Source organism: Petaurus breviceps, unplaced genomic scaffold (assembly GCF_028583685.1).
Source record: "Petaurus breviceps papuanus isolate PSGF00001 unplaced genomic scaffold, PetGlider_PUasm1.0 38, whole genome shotgun sequence".
Classification (NCBI taxonomy): Eukaryota; Metazoa; Chordata; class Mammalia; order Diprotodontia; family Petauridae; genus Petaurus; species Petaurus breviceps.
In genome coordinates this window covers 63,445,142-63,460,626 of record NW_027186304.1, presented here as the reverse complement: position 1 = coordinate 63,460,626, position 15,485 = coordinate 63,445,142, and the positions used below count along the sequence as shown (strand labels likewise).

Genomic DNA, 15,485 nt, shown 5'->3' with positions numbered 1-15,485 from the left:
TTTCTTTGAGAACTTCCTGGAGGATGATTTCTAGGTTTTTACTTTGGTCATGGCTTTCAGGTAGTCCAATAATTTTTAAATTATCTCTCCTGGATCTATTTTCCAGGTCAGTGGTTTTTCCCATGAGATATTTCACATTGCCTTCTATTCTTTCATTTGTTTGGATCTGTTTAACAACATCTTGATTTCTCATAAAGTCACTAGCTTCCATTTGCTCCAATCTAATTCTGAAGCTATGATTCTCCTCAGTGATCTTTTGAGATTCTTTTTCCATCTGGCAAATTCAGCTTTTTAAGGCATTCTTCTCCTCCTTGCCTTTTTGAGCCTCCTTTGCCATTTGAGTCAGTCTATTTCTTAAGGTATTATTTTCCTCAGTCAGGCTGTTGATTCTCATTTCATAATTTTCTTTCATTGTTCTCATTTCTCTTCCCAATTTTTCCTCCACTTCCCTTATCTGCTTCTTAAGGTCCTCTATGGCCTATAATCAGCTTGTATTTTCCTTTGAAGCTTTTGTTGCAGGAGTTCTGACTTCACTGTTTTCCTCCTGTTCCATGCTTTACTCCTTTTTGTCCCCAAAACAGGAGTGTAATGCTGGAATCTTCTGTCTGCTTTGTTTCCTTTGCCTGCCCATTTTGCCATTCAGTTACTTGACTTTTGGGCTTTTTACCACTGTAAGACTCTGCCACCAGACAGGGGAGCTTTCATCCCAAACATTGGGGTTTTCTCAGCTGCCAGAGGTATTAGATGGGTGCCCTCTCTGAGGTCTCCACACACTCTGGCAAGCTGGACACACACCCCAGGACCTCCACCCTAGACTGCAATCCAGATCCAAGCAGGTTAAAGCAAGAGCGATTACCCCTCAGACTAGTGCTTGGTCCCCCTACACTCTGCAGGCCAGGAGCTGAAGCTGCCCCATGGTGCTGGCTGGCTGTGCAGGTGTCTCAGCGGCTTTTCGCCCCGGGGGTAAAAGCCACGCACTCCCACTTACTGGTCCCAAAGTCCAGACTGCACTGACCTCTCACTTTGTCCTTCGCATCTGTGTGTTGATAAATCTAGAAATGGCCACAGCTGCTACTGATCTGGAGTCCCTCTGACCAGTGCCTGATCAGCCCCACCCTGGGGCTGGCGTGGGGCTGGGCTCATCTCCCAGAGCACTGTGCTGGATTCCTGCCAGCCTGCTGGGCTGTCCTCATTGGGAGGTTAGCTTCTCTGTGTCATTTTGTGGGTTGTGCAGCTCCAAAGTTTGTTTAGAGTCCCCTTTTTACATGGATTGGGGAGGGTGGAAGCTGGAGCCGCAGGAAAGTCGTGCTTCTACTCCGCCATCTTGGCTCTGCCCCCCTGATTGTTTCTATAATTTCTTTTTTAACCCACTCATTCTTTACAATTAAGTTATTAAGTTTCCAATTAGTTTTTAGTCTATCCTTCCATGGCCCTTTATTACATATAGTTTTTATTGCATCATGATCTGAGAAGGATGCATTTATTATTTCTGCCTTGATGTACTGAATTCTGAGATTTTTATGCCCTAGTACATGGTCAATTTTTGTGTAATTGCCATGTACCACTGTGAAGAAAGTAAATTCCCTTTTATCCCCATTCAATTTTCTCTAGAGGTCTACCATATCTATCTTTTCTAAGGTTACTTACTTCCTTAACTTCTTTATATTTTGAAGTTAGATTTATCAAGAAGAGAAAGAAAGAGAAATTCAATTTAAATAACTACGGACTTTATAAAATATTTGGGAGTCTACCAGCCAAGACATATCAAGGGGCTACTGTAACAGCAAGCACCCCAAGCGTCCTCAGGGTTTGCTGCCAACACAGGTTCTTGGATCTGCTTTGATAAAGGAAAGCAACTCAAAATGGGTTAACAAGCTTACTTTAATCAGTCAGATATGTATTATTCACCTAGTTCAGCGGAAAAAGGTCAGCACCCTGAACTTCAAAATATACAGACAGAATTATCAAGACAAAAACAGATCAAGTAGACAGATTTCCAAACTGTCCAACCATTACATCTATACCAAACAACATCTGGCTTTCAAAGCCAGGGGGCTCTGCACAATGGCTTTCCAGAATCCAGATGAAAAACAGAACACTTCTCAAAGTGAGCCCCAAAACAAAGCTGCACATCAGGGCTTATATAGCTTTCTCCTGGCTCAGAGAATGTAACAATCTTATTGACTCACTGGCCAATTAAGAAGTATCTACTGAAAAACAAGCCTCCTACCCCAGGCTCCAGGTACACTTTAGCCTAGGGGCAGGGAAGATCTTTAAATTCACATTCCCATTACAGCTACATAAACAAAATTACAGAATATTTCATACAAATAAAGACAGATCTAAACAATTGGAGAAATATTAATTGCTCATGGGTAGGCTGACCCAATATAATAAAAATGAAAGTGCTACCTAAATTACTTCACTTATTCAGTGAACTACCAATAAAATTACTAAAGTGTTATTTATGGAACTAGAAAAAATAACAAAATTAATGTAAAAAAAAGATCAAGAATATTTAGGAAATCAGTGAAAAAAATGTGAAGGAAGGTAGCTGAGCAGTACAAGATTTCAAATTACATTACAAAGTGGTAATCAAAACAATTTGGTACTGGCTAAGAAATAGAGTGGTTGATTAATGGAATATATTAGGTACACAATACATAGAAAATGACCATAGTAATCTAGTGTTTGATAAATCCAAAGATCCAAGCTTTGGGGACAAGAATTCACCACTTGACAAAATATCCTGGGAAAACTGAAAAGCAGTTTGGCTGAAATTAGGCATAGGATGACCTCTCCCACTGTATACCAAGATAAGATTTAGAAATAAATCATGATATCATGAAGAAATTAGAGGAGCATGAAAATCTATGAATATGAGAAGAGGTCATGACAAAAAAAAAGAGATAGAGAAGACTGCTAGAATTAAAATGCATAATTTTGATTATGTACAATTAAATTTTTGTACAAAGGAAACCAATCCAGCCAAAATTAAAAGGAAAGCAGGAAACTGGGTAAGAAAGTTTCTCTGATAAAGGCCTCATTTCTCAGGTAACCGAACCAAATTTGTTAAACAGAAGCCATTAACCAATTGACAAATGATCAAAGGATATTAACAGGAAGAAATAAAGTTATCAATAGCCACATGGAAAAAAATTTTCTGAATCACTATTTATTAGAGGAATGAAAATTAAAATAACGCTGAGATACCACCTCAACCAATCAGATTTACTTATATGACTCAAAAGGGGAAATATAAATGCATGAGGGGATGTGGAAAAATTGGGACACTATTCCACTGTTCATGGAGTTATGAACTGGTCCAGATATTCAAGAAAACAATTTTGGAACCATGCCCAAAGGGTTATAAAATTGTGTATAGTCTTTGACGCATGGGAAAGGACTTTCCCCTTCCCCCCTTACAAAAATATTTATAGCAGCTATGGTATATTATTGTGATGAAACCCATTGTGCTAAAAAGAAATGATGAGCAGGATACTTTCAGAAAAAAATTGGGAAGACTTAAAAATTGATCTAAGAACCTAGGAACCAGGTGAACATTGCATACAATAATAGCAATTCTGTAACAAAGATCAAATGCTAAAGATTTAGCTACTCTGATCTAGATTGTTCCAAGAAAATTCTTTTTTTTTCTTTTTTTTGGAGGGCAATTGGGGTTAAGTGACTTGCCCAAGGTTACATAGTTAGTTTTTGTGTGAAGTGTCTGAGACCACATTTGAACACAGGTTCTTCTGACTCCAGGGCTGGTGCTCTATTCACTACACCACCTAGCCACCCCATTCCAAGACAATTATAAAGGACCTATAGTGTAAAAATACTATCTATGTTCAGAAAGAGAACTGATGAATTCTGAGTACAGATTGAAGTATACTTTTTAAAGCTTTCTTTATATTTCTTGTTTTTTATATTTTTTGCAACATGGCTAATATACTACATTTATAAATGATAATCATATTGCTTGCCTTCTCAGTGGGTGCAGGAGGTACAGGAGGGAAGGAGAGAATTTAGATATAAATTGTTTTATTTTTATCAATGTTAAATTTAAAAAAAATCTGAGTTTAAATCCCTACTGAGTCTCTAGTTAGCAAATTATGGGACTGCAGGTAAGTCGTTACACTTCTCTCAGTATTAGTTTCTACATAAGTAAATTGGTAATAATATAGGACTACCCATAGTGAGGATCAAATGAGATGACATATGTATGGAAATTTAAAACCTTCAAGTGCTATATAAATGCTGCCTTTGTTTTTATTGGTTTTGTTGTGGATGATGTTACTTTTGTCTTTGGTATGTTGAACCACACTCCTGAAGGCTTTAACTTAGAGTGTATATGGTTCTCCTAAGAAAGGAATGATAACACTTTTAAGCTAGTGATTCAATAGGGATGCCCTGTGGGTGACTAGTGGTCATCTCAGCATCACTATGTGAAGTTTACATTAGACCACCATGTGTTTGAATTGTGAACCATCCTCAAAATCATGAGATGGAGGATGCAATGAAAGCAAATTTAAATCAAAATGTTTAAAAATGACCTTCATTTTCTCTATGTACATCATGTACCAGGAAGTGGATTGGATGACAATTCGGTAAATATCCCAAATGCTTTGTTCTTCTAAGACGAACTTTTCCATTGAACCTTACCACTAAAGGTTAAAAAGGGGGGAGGGGGGAGGGAAGCTATCTGTAGAATTTGACAAGGGGATTTCACACATTTTCTATGAAATTAAAAACAGAGTAGGTTACCAACTTCACTTGATTTTACCCCAGTAGAAATCTCTGAAGGTAAGAGAAATAAAAAGATGAATTTTTCACCATAGCCTACCCACATAACAAAGAGAAAACTGAGGGCAACTAGGTGATGTAGTGGACAGAGTACTAGACCTGGAGTCAGGGAGATATGAGTGGAAATTCAACCTTAGATATTTAGTAGCTGTGTGATCCTGGGCAAGTCATTTAATTTGTTTGTCTTAGTTTCCTCATCTCTACAATGTGGATTATAATAATACCTATTTCCTGGGATTTTTGTGAAAAGCAAATAAAATAATAATTGTAAAATGCTTAACAGTTACTGACACATAGTAAACATTTTATAAATATTAGCTATTATTATCATCATCATTATTACAGTATAAATTAATGTTGTAAAACTCAGCTCAGACAGCTAGAACAACATTTTTGTGAGCTAAATTATTCTTAGGAAGCACAATAGATATTTGAAATAAATTTAATCTGTACATTCCACTCATGTCTTACATCAGACATTACCAAGCAGGTTGCTATGTACAACTGCAGATTTAGAAATGCATTCATAAGTTACTATTATCTGTCCACTTGAGATCCAAAAGACATCTCCAGAGGGATGAAGCCATTGGGGTAACACCTTTTATATGTTATGCTGCTGCAAATTGATGCTATGGAATTTCAAAATATAAGTTAAAAAGCCCTTGTCACAACTCTCTGAGTTGGAGATCCCTCTCTAATCTCATGGGGTCCTTTGGTCTTATAGCTATCATCTCAATTTACTTCATGATGTGTGCATCTGATTTTCATTCATGATCTCCACCTGTGTATGTTTTTAGGCTGAAAGTCATGTCTGGGAATAAATTTTATCTCCCTTAAGACTGGAGACTGTAAGGAAAGTAAAAAGAGGGGAGAACCTTATCTTCTTATGAAGAGTCAGTGTGATATGATCCCCGCCCCCCACCACAAAAAATTCTGGATGTGATGTGAGACCAGTGTTTGGATTCTACCTTTGGAATTTTAGTGTGTGACTATGGGCAAGTCATATTTCTATAAGCCTCAATTTCTTCATCTATATTATAGGTATAATAACATCTACCTTATAAGAATAATTGAATCCTACTTCTAGAGTTGGAAGGGACTTCAGAAGCTATCTAGTTCAATCCCCTCATTTTACAGATGAGGAAACTGAGGCAGATATTGGGGAAGCTAAGAGATTTATCCAAGGTCATTCAGATAGTAAACTCAGAACTAGGATTTGATTTGCCTTGATTTAAGAATTAATATTCTTTCCACTGTACCATACTGCCCAAATCAGATAATAAATGTAAAGTGCTTTGCAAGCCCAAAATTGCTACAAAAATGTCACCTATTGTACATTTGTTGTACACGTAAGTGTTGTACAATCATTTTTATTCAAGACTTAGCAAAACTAAGTCTGTCAGTTGTGCACTATAGGGTCAATAGCTGTCCCTGATGCTGCCAAGTTCTGTTTAGATGTTCCAAATACATCTATTTAATGCACTGTTCTGACAGATGTCTCCTAGAGAAAGAAAACCTTCCCAATTTAGAAGTGCCAAGGGAGACCTGGGTATCCCTCAGGCCAAGGAGGCTACTTGAATTTCTGGGAAGTCTTATTTTGGAATTTTAAAGTTCTTCTAAGACCTCGAAGTGTTTTAAAAATATTCTGCTAGGAAACAGGCATGAAGCCACTGTCCTTTTAGAGGTGAATAAGCTCATTTAGGCCTCCAGGGTTCCATTGAGATCAATGGACCAGTGCACTCATTTCCTAAATAATATGCCACTGACTTTAAAGAAACCATTCACCTCCAAAAGGTGAGAAAAAAGGTGAGTTGTCATAATATGAATACTCCCAGAAATTCCTAACGTAGACAGCAATTATTATTACATGTATTTTAGAAATGGAGAGACTGAGAAAAAATAAAGTGCATGTCCAAAGTGTTACTGGAAACCAGGGTAACTGACTGATTCACTCAACAAACATTGAATTCATTGCCTCCTATGGAAAAGGAACTTTGCAAGGCTCTGGGGATATAACTAATATCAGAATAGTAAGCTCAATAACCATGGGGACAGAGGACCCAGTTTCTTTCACATTTGAATTCCAGAACTAAATCTATAACTTAAGTCTTGTAGTCTCTAAAATAGGTATGATCAGGGGCAACTGTATGCAAAAAGTATAAGTGATAGTGCTTTCATGATCTCACTTTTGTCTTTCTTTGCTCCCCTAATTTGGTGCCTGCTTAAAAATGTTCCACAGTACAGGGTGTCTAGGCACAATGTTGATAGAGAGGATTTAAGCAAAGCTAGCTGGGGTGGGGTCCAGGACAGTGGGATGGGATTATCTTGAATTTCCCTAGAAAACAGATGCCTAGGCATATAAAGATTGTGGTCTTGTGAGTAAATATGACCTCCTGAGCAAATAGAGGAACAAAAAAAGTCAAGGAGCAGGAGTAGGAAAAAGAGAAGAAAAAAGAAATGGAAGAAAATGAGTAAGAGAAAGAATATGAATTTCATATCTCTGTCTCCACTTCGAACCCTTCCTTCAAGATTAATAACACATTCCTAATTGTCTTTTGCATGTTTCCAGTTGACTGGTCTCCACTACCTTAAGCCCAATATGTCTAAAACGGAGTTCATCTTCTCCCTAATCCTGTCTCTTCCCCTCATTTCTTTCTTTCCATTACTGGTACCACCATGCTCCCAGTCATTTAGGTTTATAATCTAGGAGAAAAGATTGGCAACTCATGCTTTCTCATCCCACAGAACCTATCAGCTGGCAAATCCTGCTATTTCTCTTTTGAAATACCTCTGGCCACTCCTCAACTTCCATTCCAACTGTTCTAGTCCAGGGCCTCACATTTTCTTTTCCAGCTTAGGGTAACACTCTCCTACCTTCCAACCTATCTTATTTCCAATTCTTCCTTCTGGGAAGTCTTATTTTGGAATTTTAAATTTCTTCCAAGAATCTCAAGGTTCTCTAAAAATATTTAATAATATCAGATCCTTGAACGATTTTCCCCCAAGGTACATATAGGTCAAGTTACTCCTCTACTTAAAAACATCCAATGGTTCCCCGTGGCCTACTGAAAAAGACATTAGGGCTCACCACAATCTTGCCTCAACCTACATTTCCAGCCCTGTCTCAGACTACTCCCCAAAAGGTATTCTATAGGTAAATTACAGTCAGACTGGACTATTCTCCATCCCTCATCTCATACTGTTTTTTTTTTTTTATATCAGTACTATTGCTTAACACTGTAGTGCCAATGCAAGATTTACACCACCCACGATCACAATAAAGACCGTGACTATAAATATCACATGACACTGATTACAAAATATACCAAACTTTCCAGATAAGAGGATAGAACTGAAACATTTAAACACCAGAAAACTGAATCCCAAAACCAGTAAGCAGATTCCATCGTAGTACCAAAGATATTCAGATGCCATAACACTGAGAGCCACAGCATCCTTCAGTCTTCTCACAAACCAATATTAGATCAATATATACTCACAAATCTCTCTATCTCTTTGTTGGAACCTTCTCTCTTTCCCACCGTCTCTCTGGCTCTAATCCCTAGCTTCCTGTGGGCTCTGCTTCCCTTTACCTAAACTCCTCCCACCACAGGCTCCATGTGACTACATTCAGCCTATCAGGGGGCAAAGTTTACTTTCAAAGCAAGGGAGGTCTTTAAACTACCCCCTAGGTCTGTTAAGGGCAGGGAAGATCTTCAAATGCCCATTCCCATTACAAACATGCCCCAGCTCCCCCCACCTCCATTATCTCCATCTGTTGAAGTGCCTCTTTCTTTAAGGTGTAACTCAATTGTTTGAAGCCTTCCCTGACAATCTCCTAAAAGGAAAGAAAATTTTTCCTCCTCCAATTATCCATAGCATTTTACCTAGCTCTAACTCTCCAGTTCCCATGAGTAGCTCTCTTTAGTTTTGACCTCATGAAAGATCAGATCTTCTGTTTGTCCCTCTTACCCTTCAGCTTCCTTTTGTGTGTTGTCTTACCCTATTAGATTGTAAGCTCCTTGAGAGCAGGGACTCTTTTTTTTTCTTATTTGTAACACTAGAGTTTAGCACAGTGCCTGGCACAGTGCTTAATAAATGTGTATTGTTTGATAATGCATTATTCTTTTATTATATTATATTACATTATATTCTTTGATTCTCTTCCATTCTATTCATTATGTACATCTAGCTTCCCAGTCTCCAGTGTTAAACTGCATAATCCTTAAGGTCAGGGACCATATTATTTTTCATTTTGCATCCCCAATGTCTAGCATGATGCCATGTACATAGTAGGCACTTAATGAGAAGGAGGGATGGGGCACAGAAAGAGAGATGAGATAAAATAGTAAGAGTAGGAAAAAAGAAGAAAAAGAAAGAGGAGAGACAAAATCGCAGAGACAAGGGAAGATGCAGAGAAGAAGGAAGGTCACAAGTCTTGGTAAAAAATAAAACAAGTAATTGAGGAATATTAATTCTAGACCTGTTCCCCTTAACTTAAGAAGTCTAGTTACTTTTACTTTGTCACAGCATCTGAGGGTTTACACTACTTTTAAATATATAATGAAAATAAAATAATATAAAATTACTCCAAATGGCATACTGTTATCCAACGCAGTCATATAATCTAATATAAAAAAAATTGACTGTAATTCAGAACAGTAGAATACAGCCCAGAACATAAGAATTTGAAAACCTATTACCATACCTTTCCTTTGGTGAAAAGTTTCTCTCCTTTCCTGGTTAACTTCCTCCTTCCTGTGTCTCCTAAGGACCCCCACAAGGTGACAAACACATCCATGTTGGTATTTGAAGTTGAAGTTTTGCCAGTGGTAATGAAAAGAGTATATTCTTTCACTGAAAACAACACAATATTTGACTTAAAATGAATAAGTACTGAAATTGGTACAATCTTCATTTTACTGTAGTGTAAGTCCAGTCTACTTTATCTCCATTTTATGGATTGAATTACACAAAAATGTGATGAATATTACAATTAAGGATCACTGGAAGAACTTGAAATTTTACCAAAAAGAATCTGGTTTGTTCTGCTGTCATTGTTATTGTTTGTTTGTTTGATTGTTGTTCAGTAATAGCTGACTCTTTGTGACCCCATTTAAGGTTTTCTTGGCAAATATACTAGAAGGATTTGCTATTTCATTTTATTGATGAGGAAACTGAGGCAAACCTACCTTATTTGCAATTCCCAAGTATCTAACACCATGAAATATACATGTTAGAAAGGAAGTGTTTGTTAAGTGAACCATCACTTCAAACAGGGTTAAGTGACTTGCACAGGATCACACAGTTAGTAAGTGTCTGAGGCCAGATTTGAACTTAGGTATTCCTTACTCCAGGCTCCATATCACCTAGCTTCTCCCTGCTCTCTTTTTCCTAGTCAATTCTGGAACCAACCCACTATTTAACTGTAGGATTTGTCACATATATATATATATATATATATATATATGTATCAATGAACTAAACCAGAGGGTTAGCCAATATGCAGCATATCATACTATGATCAACGGTTGTTTTTATCTATTTAGTTATTTCTGCATGGATCATTAGGCAAGTTTCTTTTGAGTTAATAGTATCTCAGTGAGGAAGTCCTGCAGTGTGTAGGGACATGATAAAAACCATAACAATTTCATCCACAAAGTCCTTGTCCATTGGATTGGTATAGGATATCCTTCATGATGGCAGAAAACACCCTTAATAAGGACATGCATCCCTGTTTGGTGCCTCTTTCAATGATATTTATAACTATAATGGATATTACTGACAGAAATAATTATCAGTTTTTTAATTTTTCTTTTTTAATTTAATCATAGATTTAATCATTAGTAAACAGACATTTCAATATATGATAAAGAACAAAAATTATGCTTTCACAAGAAACTAAACTTCTGTTATGTTCAGTTTGTTTGCTTTCCTCAGGTCAAATCTCAGCCATCACTATCTTTTTGATGTTGAGTGAGTCACCTAATCCCTTTGGGTCTCATTTTCCTCATTCGTAGTATGAAGAGGATGGGAGTAAAATAGCTTCTAAAGTCCCTTCCATTTCTAAGTCTATGATCCTATGATGCTATGCTATATTTCAGCTTCTCTCTGTAGTACCAATGCAATATTCACAGCACCAGTGGTGACTATAAATATGCCAGCATAGTTTTCAATCACAAAATATAACATATTCTCCATATAGAAGTCAAAAACAAAATATTTATTCAGACACCAGAAAACTAAATCCCTAAACCAGAAAGTTGAATCCATCATAGGAGCCAAGAAGTTAATACACCATAATTCCACTGAGACCCGCATCATCCTTTAGCCTTCCCACAAACACTTACAAGCCTGACTGTCTCCCTGGGTGTGTCCTCTCCTTTCTCCAGCTCTAACTACTCTGACTCCCAGCTTCCTGTGGGCTCTGCTCCATCTTTCAGCAAGCTCCTCCTGCCAGAGGCACCATGCTTTACATTCAGCCTTTTAGGGGGTAGGGAATATCTTAAAAAGCAGGGAAGATCTTCAAATTCCCTTATGCTTATTAAGGGGCAGAGAAGATCTTCAAATTCCCATTCCCATTACACTCACATCAGAAGTTCCAAATTCAAACTATGGGATTGTATTTATACTGTTAATTCTATTAAGTGTAATTCTGTCACTCATCTCTATATTTACTTTGTTGCCTAGGTGAGTTATTTCTTTTTCTGTTCTTGTCAAAGTCATCAGCTGTTCCTACTGAGCTTATAAATCTCTTTAGTCACTGAAGCATTTTGGAAAGGAAAATGATTTTGTGGAAAATTTTTAAAATGGCATATGTATCTATTATATGAGTACAAATTAAGGACCCTGAAATTCCCCAAAATCATACAAACGTGAAATTCTGACTGTGATTTTTGAATAAGAAGTTGACATAAAGATGAACAAATAACTAACTTCAAGAAAATGACAGATCAGTTTTCTAATTATTATTATGTTTTTAAAATCGTAGATATTTTTTAATTATGAGATTAATTATAGTCAACAGTGTAAATAAAAGTATGGCAGTCAAGGAAAGCAAGGGATCATCCAGGCCTACTACACAATTCATTTAATCATAGTATAAATAATTTTTATTTTCACCATTGGTAAACTATGTTGTATATTATCAGAGAATCCAAAATTTTAGGGCTGCAAGGGATATTAATCTAACTGCCTCATTTTATAGGCAAGAAAACTGATTCCCAAAGAATTTAAGTGACTTGCCAAAGGTCCCATATATAGGTAATTAAAAGCAAGACTGACATAAGAACCCATGTTTTCTAAGTGTAGTGCATTTTGATCATGTTAACAACCTTAAAGCAAACAAACTGATAAAAAAGACTAGACTAAGCAAATCAATACTTTTTAAAAGTGAGAATCCACTGCATGTCTGATAAAATTTAAATCACATTTCTATAATTTTCTTACAATGCTATAATTTTGAAATGCAATATTTTTAAGATTAAAAAATCTTTCTAACATTCATAATTTTTGAGGTTAATGGCTATATTAATTCTCCTTAACTGGAAATGATCTATCCCTACCTGATCTCATAGTACTTTGTATTCATCTTTAGCAATGTTCTCTTCATATTTGCAAATGGGCACATCTTAGACTTACCAAATTGCAAATTCCTTGAGTACAGGAAACCTACCTTATTTGCAGCTCCCCAGTATCTAACACCATGAAATATGCATGGTAGAAAGGAAATGTTTGTTAAGTGAACTATCACTTCAAATATACCTAACTGCTCTTTTGCATGTACCCAATGCCTAGAATCTATCAAACTGTGCCTCAAAGTATTCGTAGAATAGAATAAAAATTAATAACCCCATCTCTTTTTTATCTTAGGCCATGTAGCCTGATCTTACAATGAAATATTAAATTCTTCCTTAATAATTATAGACAGAAATCTGTGTTATATGCCCCGATGATAACTGTTGATTGTTATCATTCATAGGTAATTACTGACCTACATCATTATTTTTCATGTGTATCATAGTATTATAGAATTAGATAATAGAGAAGTAAAAGAGGCCTCTCTAGTCATCTATTCTAATCTACAAATTTTATAGATATGAAAACTGAGGCCCACGGAGGTTGAGTGATTTGCTCAGGGTTTCATACCTAGTAGGAGTAAGGAGTAGGATTTGAACCCACATCATCTAACTCCAGAGTCAGGCCTTTTTCCACTGCACTATGCCAAGTGAAATGTCTCCAAAAAGTAAGGAAATACAAGCCTTACAAAACCACTATCCTATTCTGTTTTGATCATATCTGGTACATGCCTTATTTCCATTTATCAGATCCTTGGTGGCAAGGATTCTCATGGAAGTTTGGTTCCACTGTGCCCATATTCCTTTCTGCCCCTAGCATGGTGTCTATTGGTTAGTGATTAATAATGATTTCTTTATTGATTTCATTTGCCATGAGATTGGCATAACAATTCTGAGCTACCATACCACACCTATCAGGTTGGCTAATAAAAAGGGAAATGACAAATGTTGGAAAAATTAGGATACTAATACACTGTTGATGGAGTTGTGGACTGATCTAACCATTCTGGAGAGCAATATGAAACTGCTCTAATGGCTATCAAACTGTACATACCCTTTGATCCAACAATACAACCACTAGGTCTGAAGAGATTTTTTTAAAAGGAAAAGGACCTAAATGTACAAAAATATTTATAGCAGTTCTTTTTGTGGGGGACAGAGAATTGGAAACTGAAGGGATGCCTATCAATTGGGGAATGACTGAACAAGTTGTCATATAAGGATTTATACTTATTTTGCTATAAGAAATGATGAGCAGGATGCTTTCAGGAAAAAAAATCTGGAACACTTTACATGAACTGATGCAAAGTGAAGTGAGCAGAACCAGGAGAACACATAAACAGTAACAGCAAATATTGTACAATGATCAACTGTGAGTAACTTAACTATTCTCAGTAATACAAAGATTTGAGAAAGCTTCAAAAGAATTTTAATGAAAAATTCCATCTACCGACAGAGAAAGAACTGATGGAATCTTAATGCAGGTCAAAGCTTACTATTTTTTAAACTGTAATATGATGTTTTGCACAAAATGACTAATATGAAATAATGGAAATAAAAGAGATTACTGGTAAGTTTGAAGAGTGCTGTTTCAATTGAATGGAGAGGTCAGAAGTCAGACTATAAATGGCTTAAAACAGATTTAGAAGAGAAGAAGTAGGAGCATCAAGTCTAGATAGTTTTTCTTTTGTGTAAGGCAATCAGGGTTAAGTGACTTGCCCAGGGTCACACAGCTAGTGAGTGTCAAGTGCCTGAGGTCATATTGGACTTGGGTCCTCCTGACTCCAGGACTGGTGCTCTATCTACAGTGCCACCTACTGCCCTGAGTCTAGATAGTTTTTCAAAGTTTTAACTATGAAGGACATGAGAGATCTAAGATGATAGCAAGTAGACATGGCAGAATCATGTGAGGTTTTTTTTGCTTGCTTTGCTTTTTTAAGGATGGAGGAATCATCTGTTGGTGAAGAAAGAGGGTGTGGAATTAAGAATTTATTGAATGAGTTTTGCCTTGGGAAGGAGAAATGTCACTTCCTCATATAAAAATGATAGGAAATAAAAGATAGCTGGGAGAGGTATCTGAGTAATATGAGACAAGAAAGATGAAAAAGGAAATTCTTGGTGAATGTTCTAAATTATTTTTAGTGAAGTATTTAATTGGATCATCATTGCAAAGAGTGATGGGAGAGGCACAATAACCAGGTTGAGGAGGGATGAAAAGATGTGGAATAGCATCTTTATGGGTAGTAGAGTGAATTGATTACATGGGTGTAAAAGATTTGCTTTGCCTCAGTGAGGGTCAAATTGGCAATATGTAACATAAATTTGTAATAGACCCACTCAGCATGGTTTTGTGGATTTTTTCTGTACCTACTAGATCAGCACATGAATAGAAGTGAAGGTGATAGAGGGAAGGAGTAATCTAAGGTAGGAATTTAGCAAGACATAATTGACAATAGGACAAGGGGGAAAGGGACTGACATTTATAGATGCTATTGGGTTGAACTGATTCAACAAGGAGTTTAGTTAAGAAGGGAAGGAGGGTATAGCCAGTGCGGAGTTGATGAATTGGGGAAAAACTGAGGAACAGTGAAATTGGGTGGCATAGTAAGGATAATGAACAGGGCTATGAGTAAAAGTAAGTGAGAAGAGTTCAGCTAGTGTAGGGGTAATGATCTTTAGAACAGAATTAGGGGTTGTAAGGCAGAGGAAAATGTGAAATGACAGATTGATTGATCCATGCCCAGTCAGATTGAAATTTATTCTCTTTCATTTCTTCTATCAGAATGCAAAATCCTTGAGAATAGAAACAATTCCTAAAAACTTCTATAAAACAAACTAGAAAATATGAAATAATATTTTACTCAAAATTTTAAGCCAGACAGGACAAAAATAAAATATCAAAAGATAAATTCCTCAAGGTAGATTTAATCATTGTATTCTGTTGCTTTCAATTTTTCTCCTTTCTGTTCTGGAGCTCCTTTATGGTCACTTTTTTCCCCCTAGGGCACCCTACTCAGGGAATTAGTTTTGATGGAGAAACTTGTCAAAACGTAAAAAGTCTTTGTCTCTAAACATGATGACAAAATAGTTACACGATCTGTA

General features: G+C 36.6%; 1 protein-coding gene across 1 annotated transcript in view; it reads right to left on the bottom strand.

Annotated features, from left to right (window-relative positions):
* LOC138170116 (lipoxygenase homology domain-containing protein 1-like) overlaps positions 1 to 15,485 on the bottom strand; it is a 657,842-nt gene that overhangs the window by 85,836 nt on the left and 556,521 nt on the right. Inside the window, exon 46 of the mRNA XM_069099511.1 lies at positions 9,515 to 9,663. Coding sequence (XP_068955612.1) covers positions 9,515 to 9,663 — 149 coding nt within the window. The remainder of the gene's footprint in view (positions 1 to 9,514; positions 9,664 to 15,485) is intronic.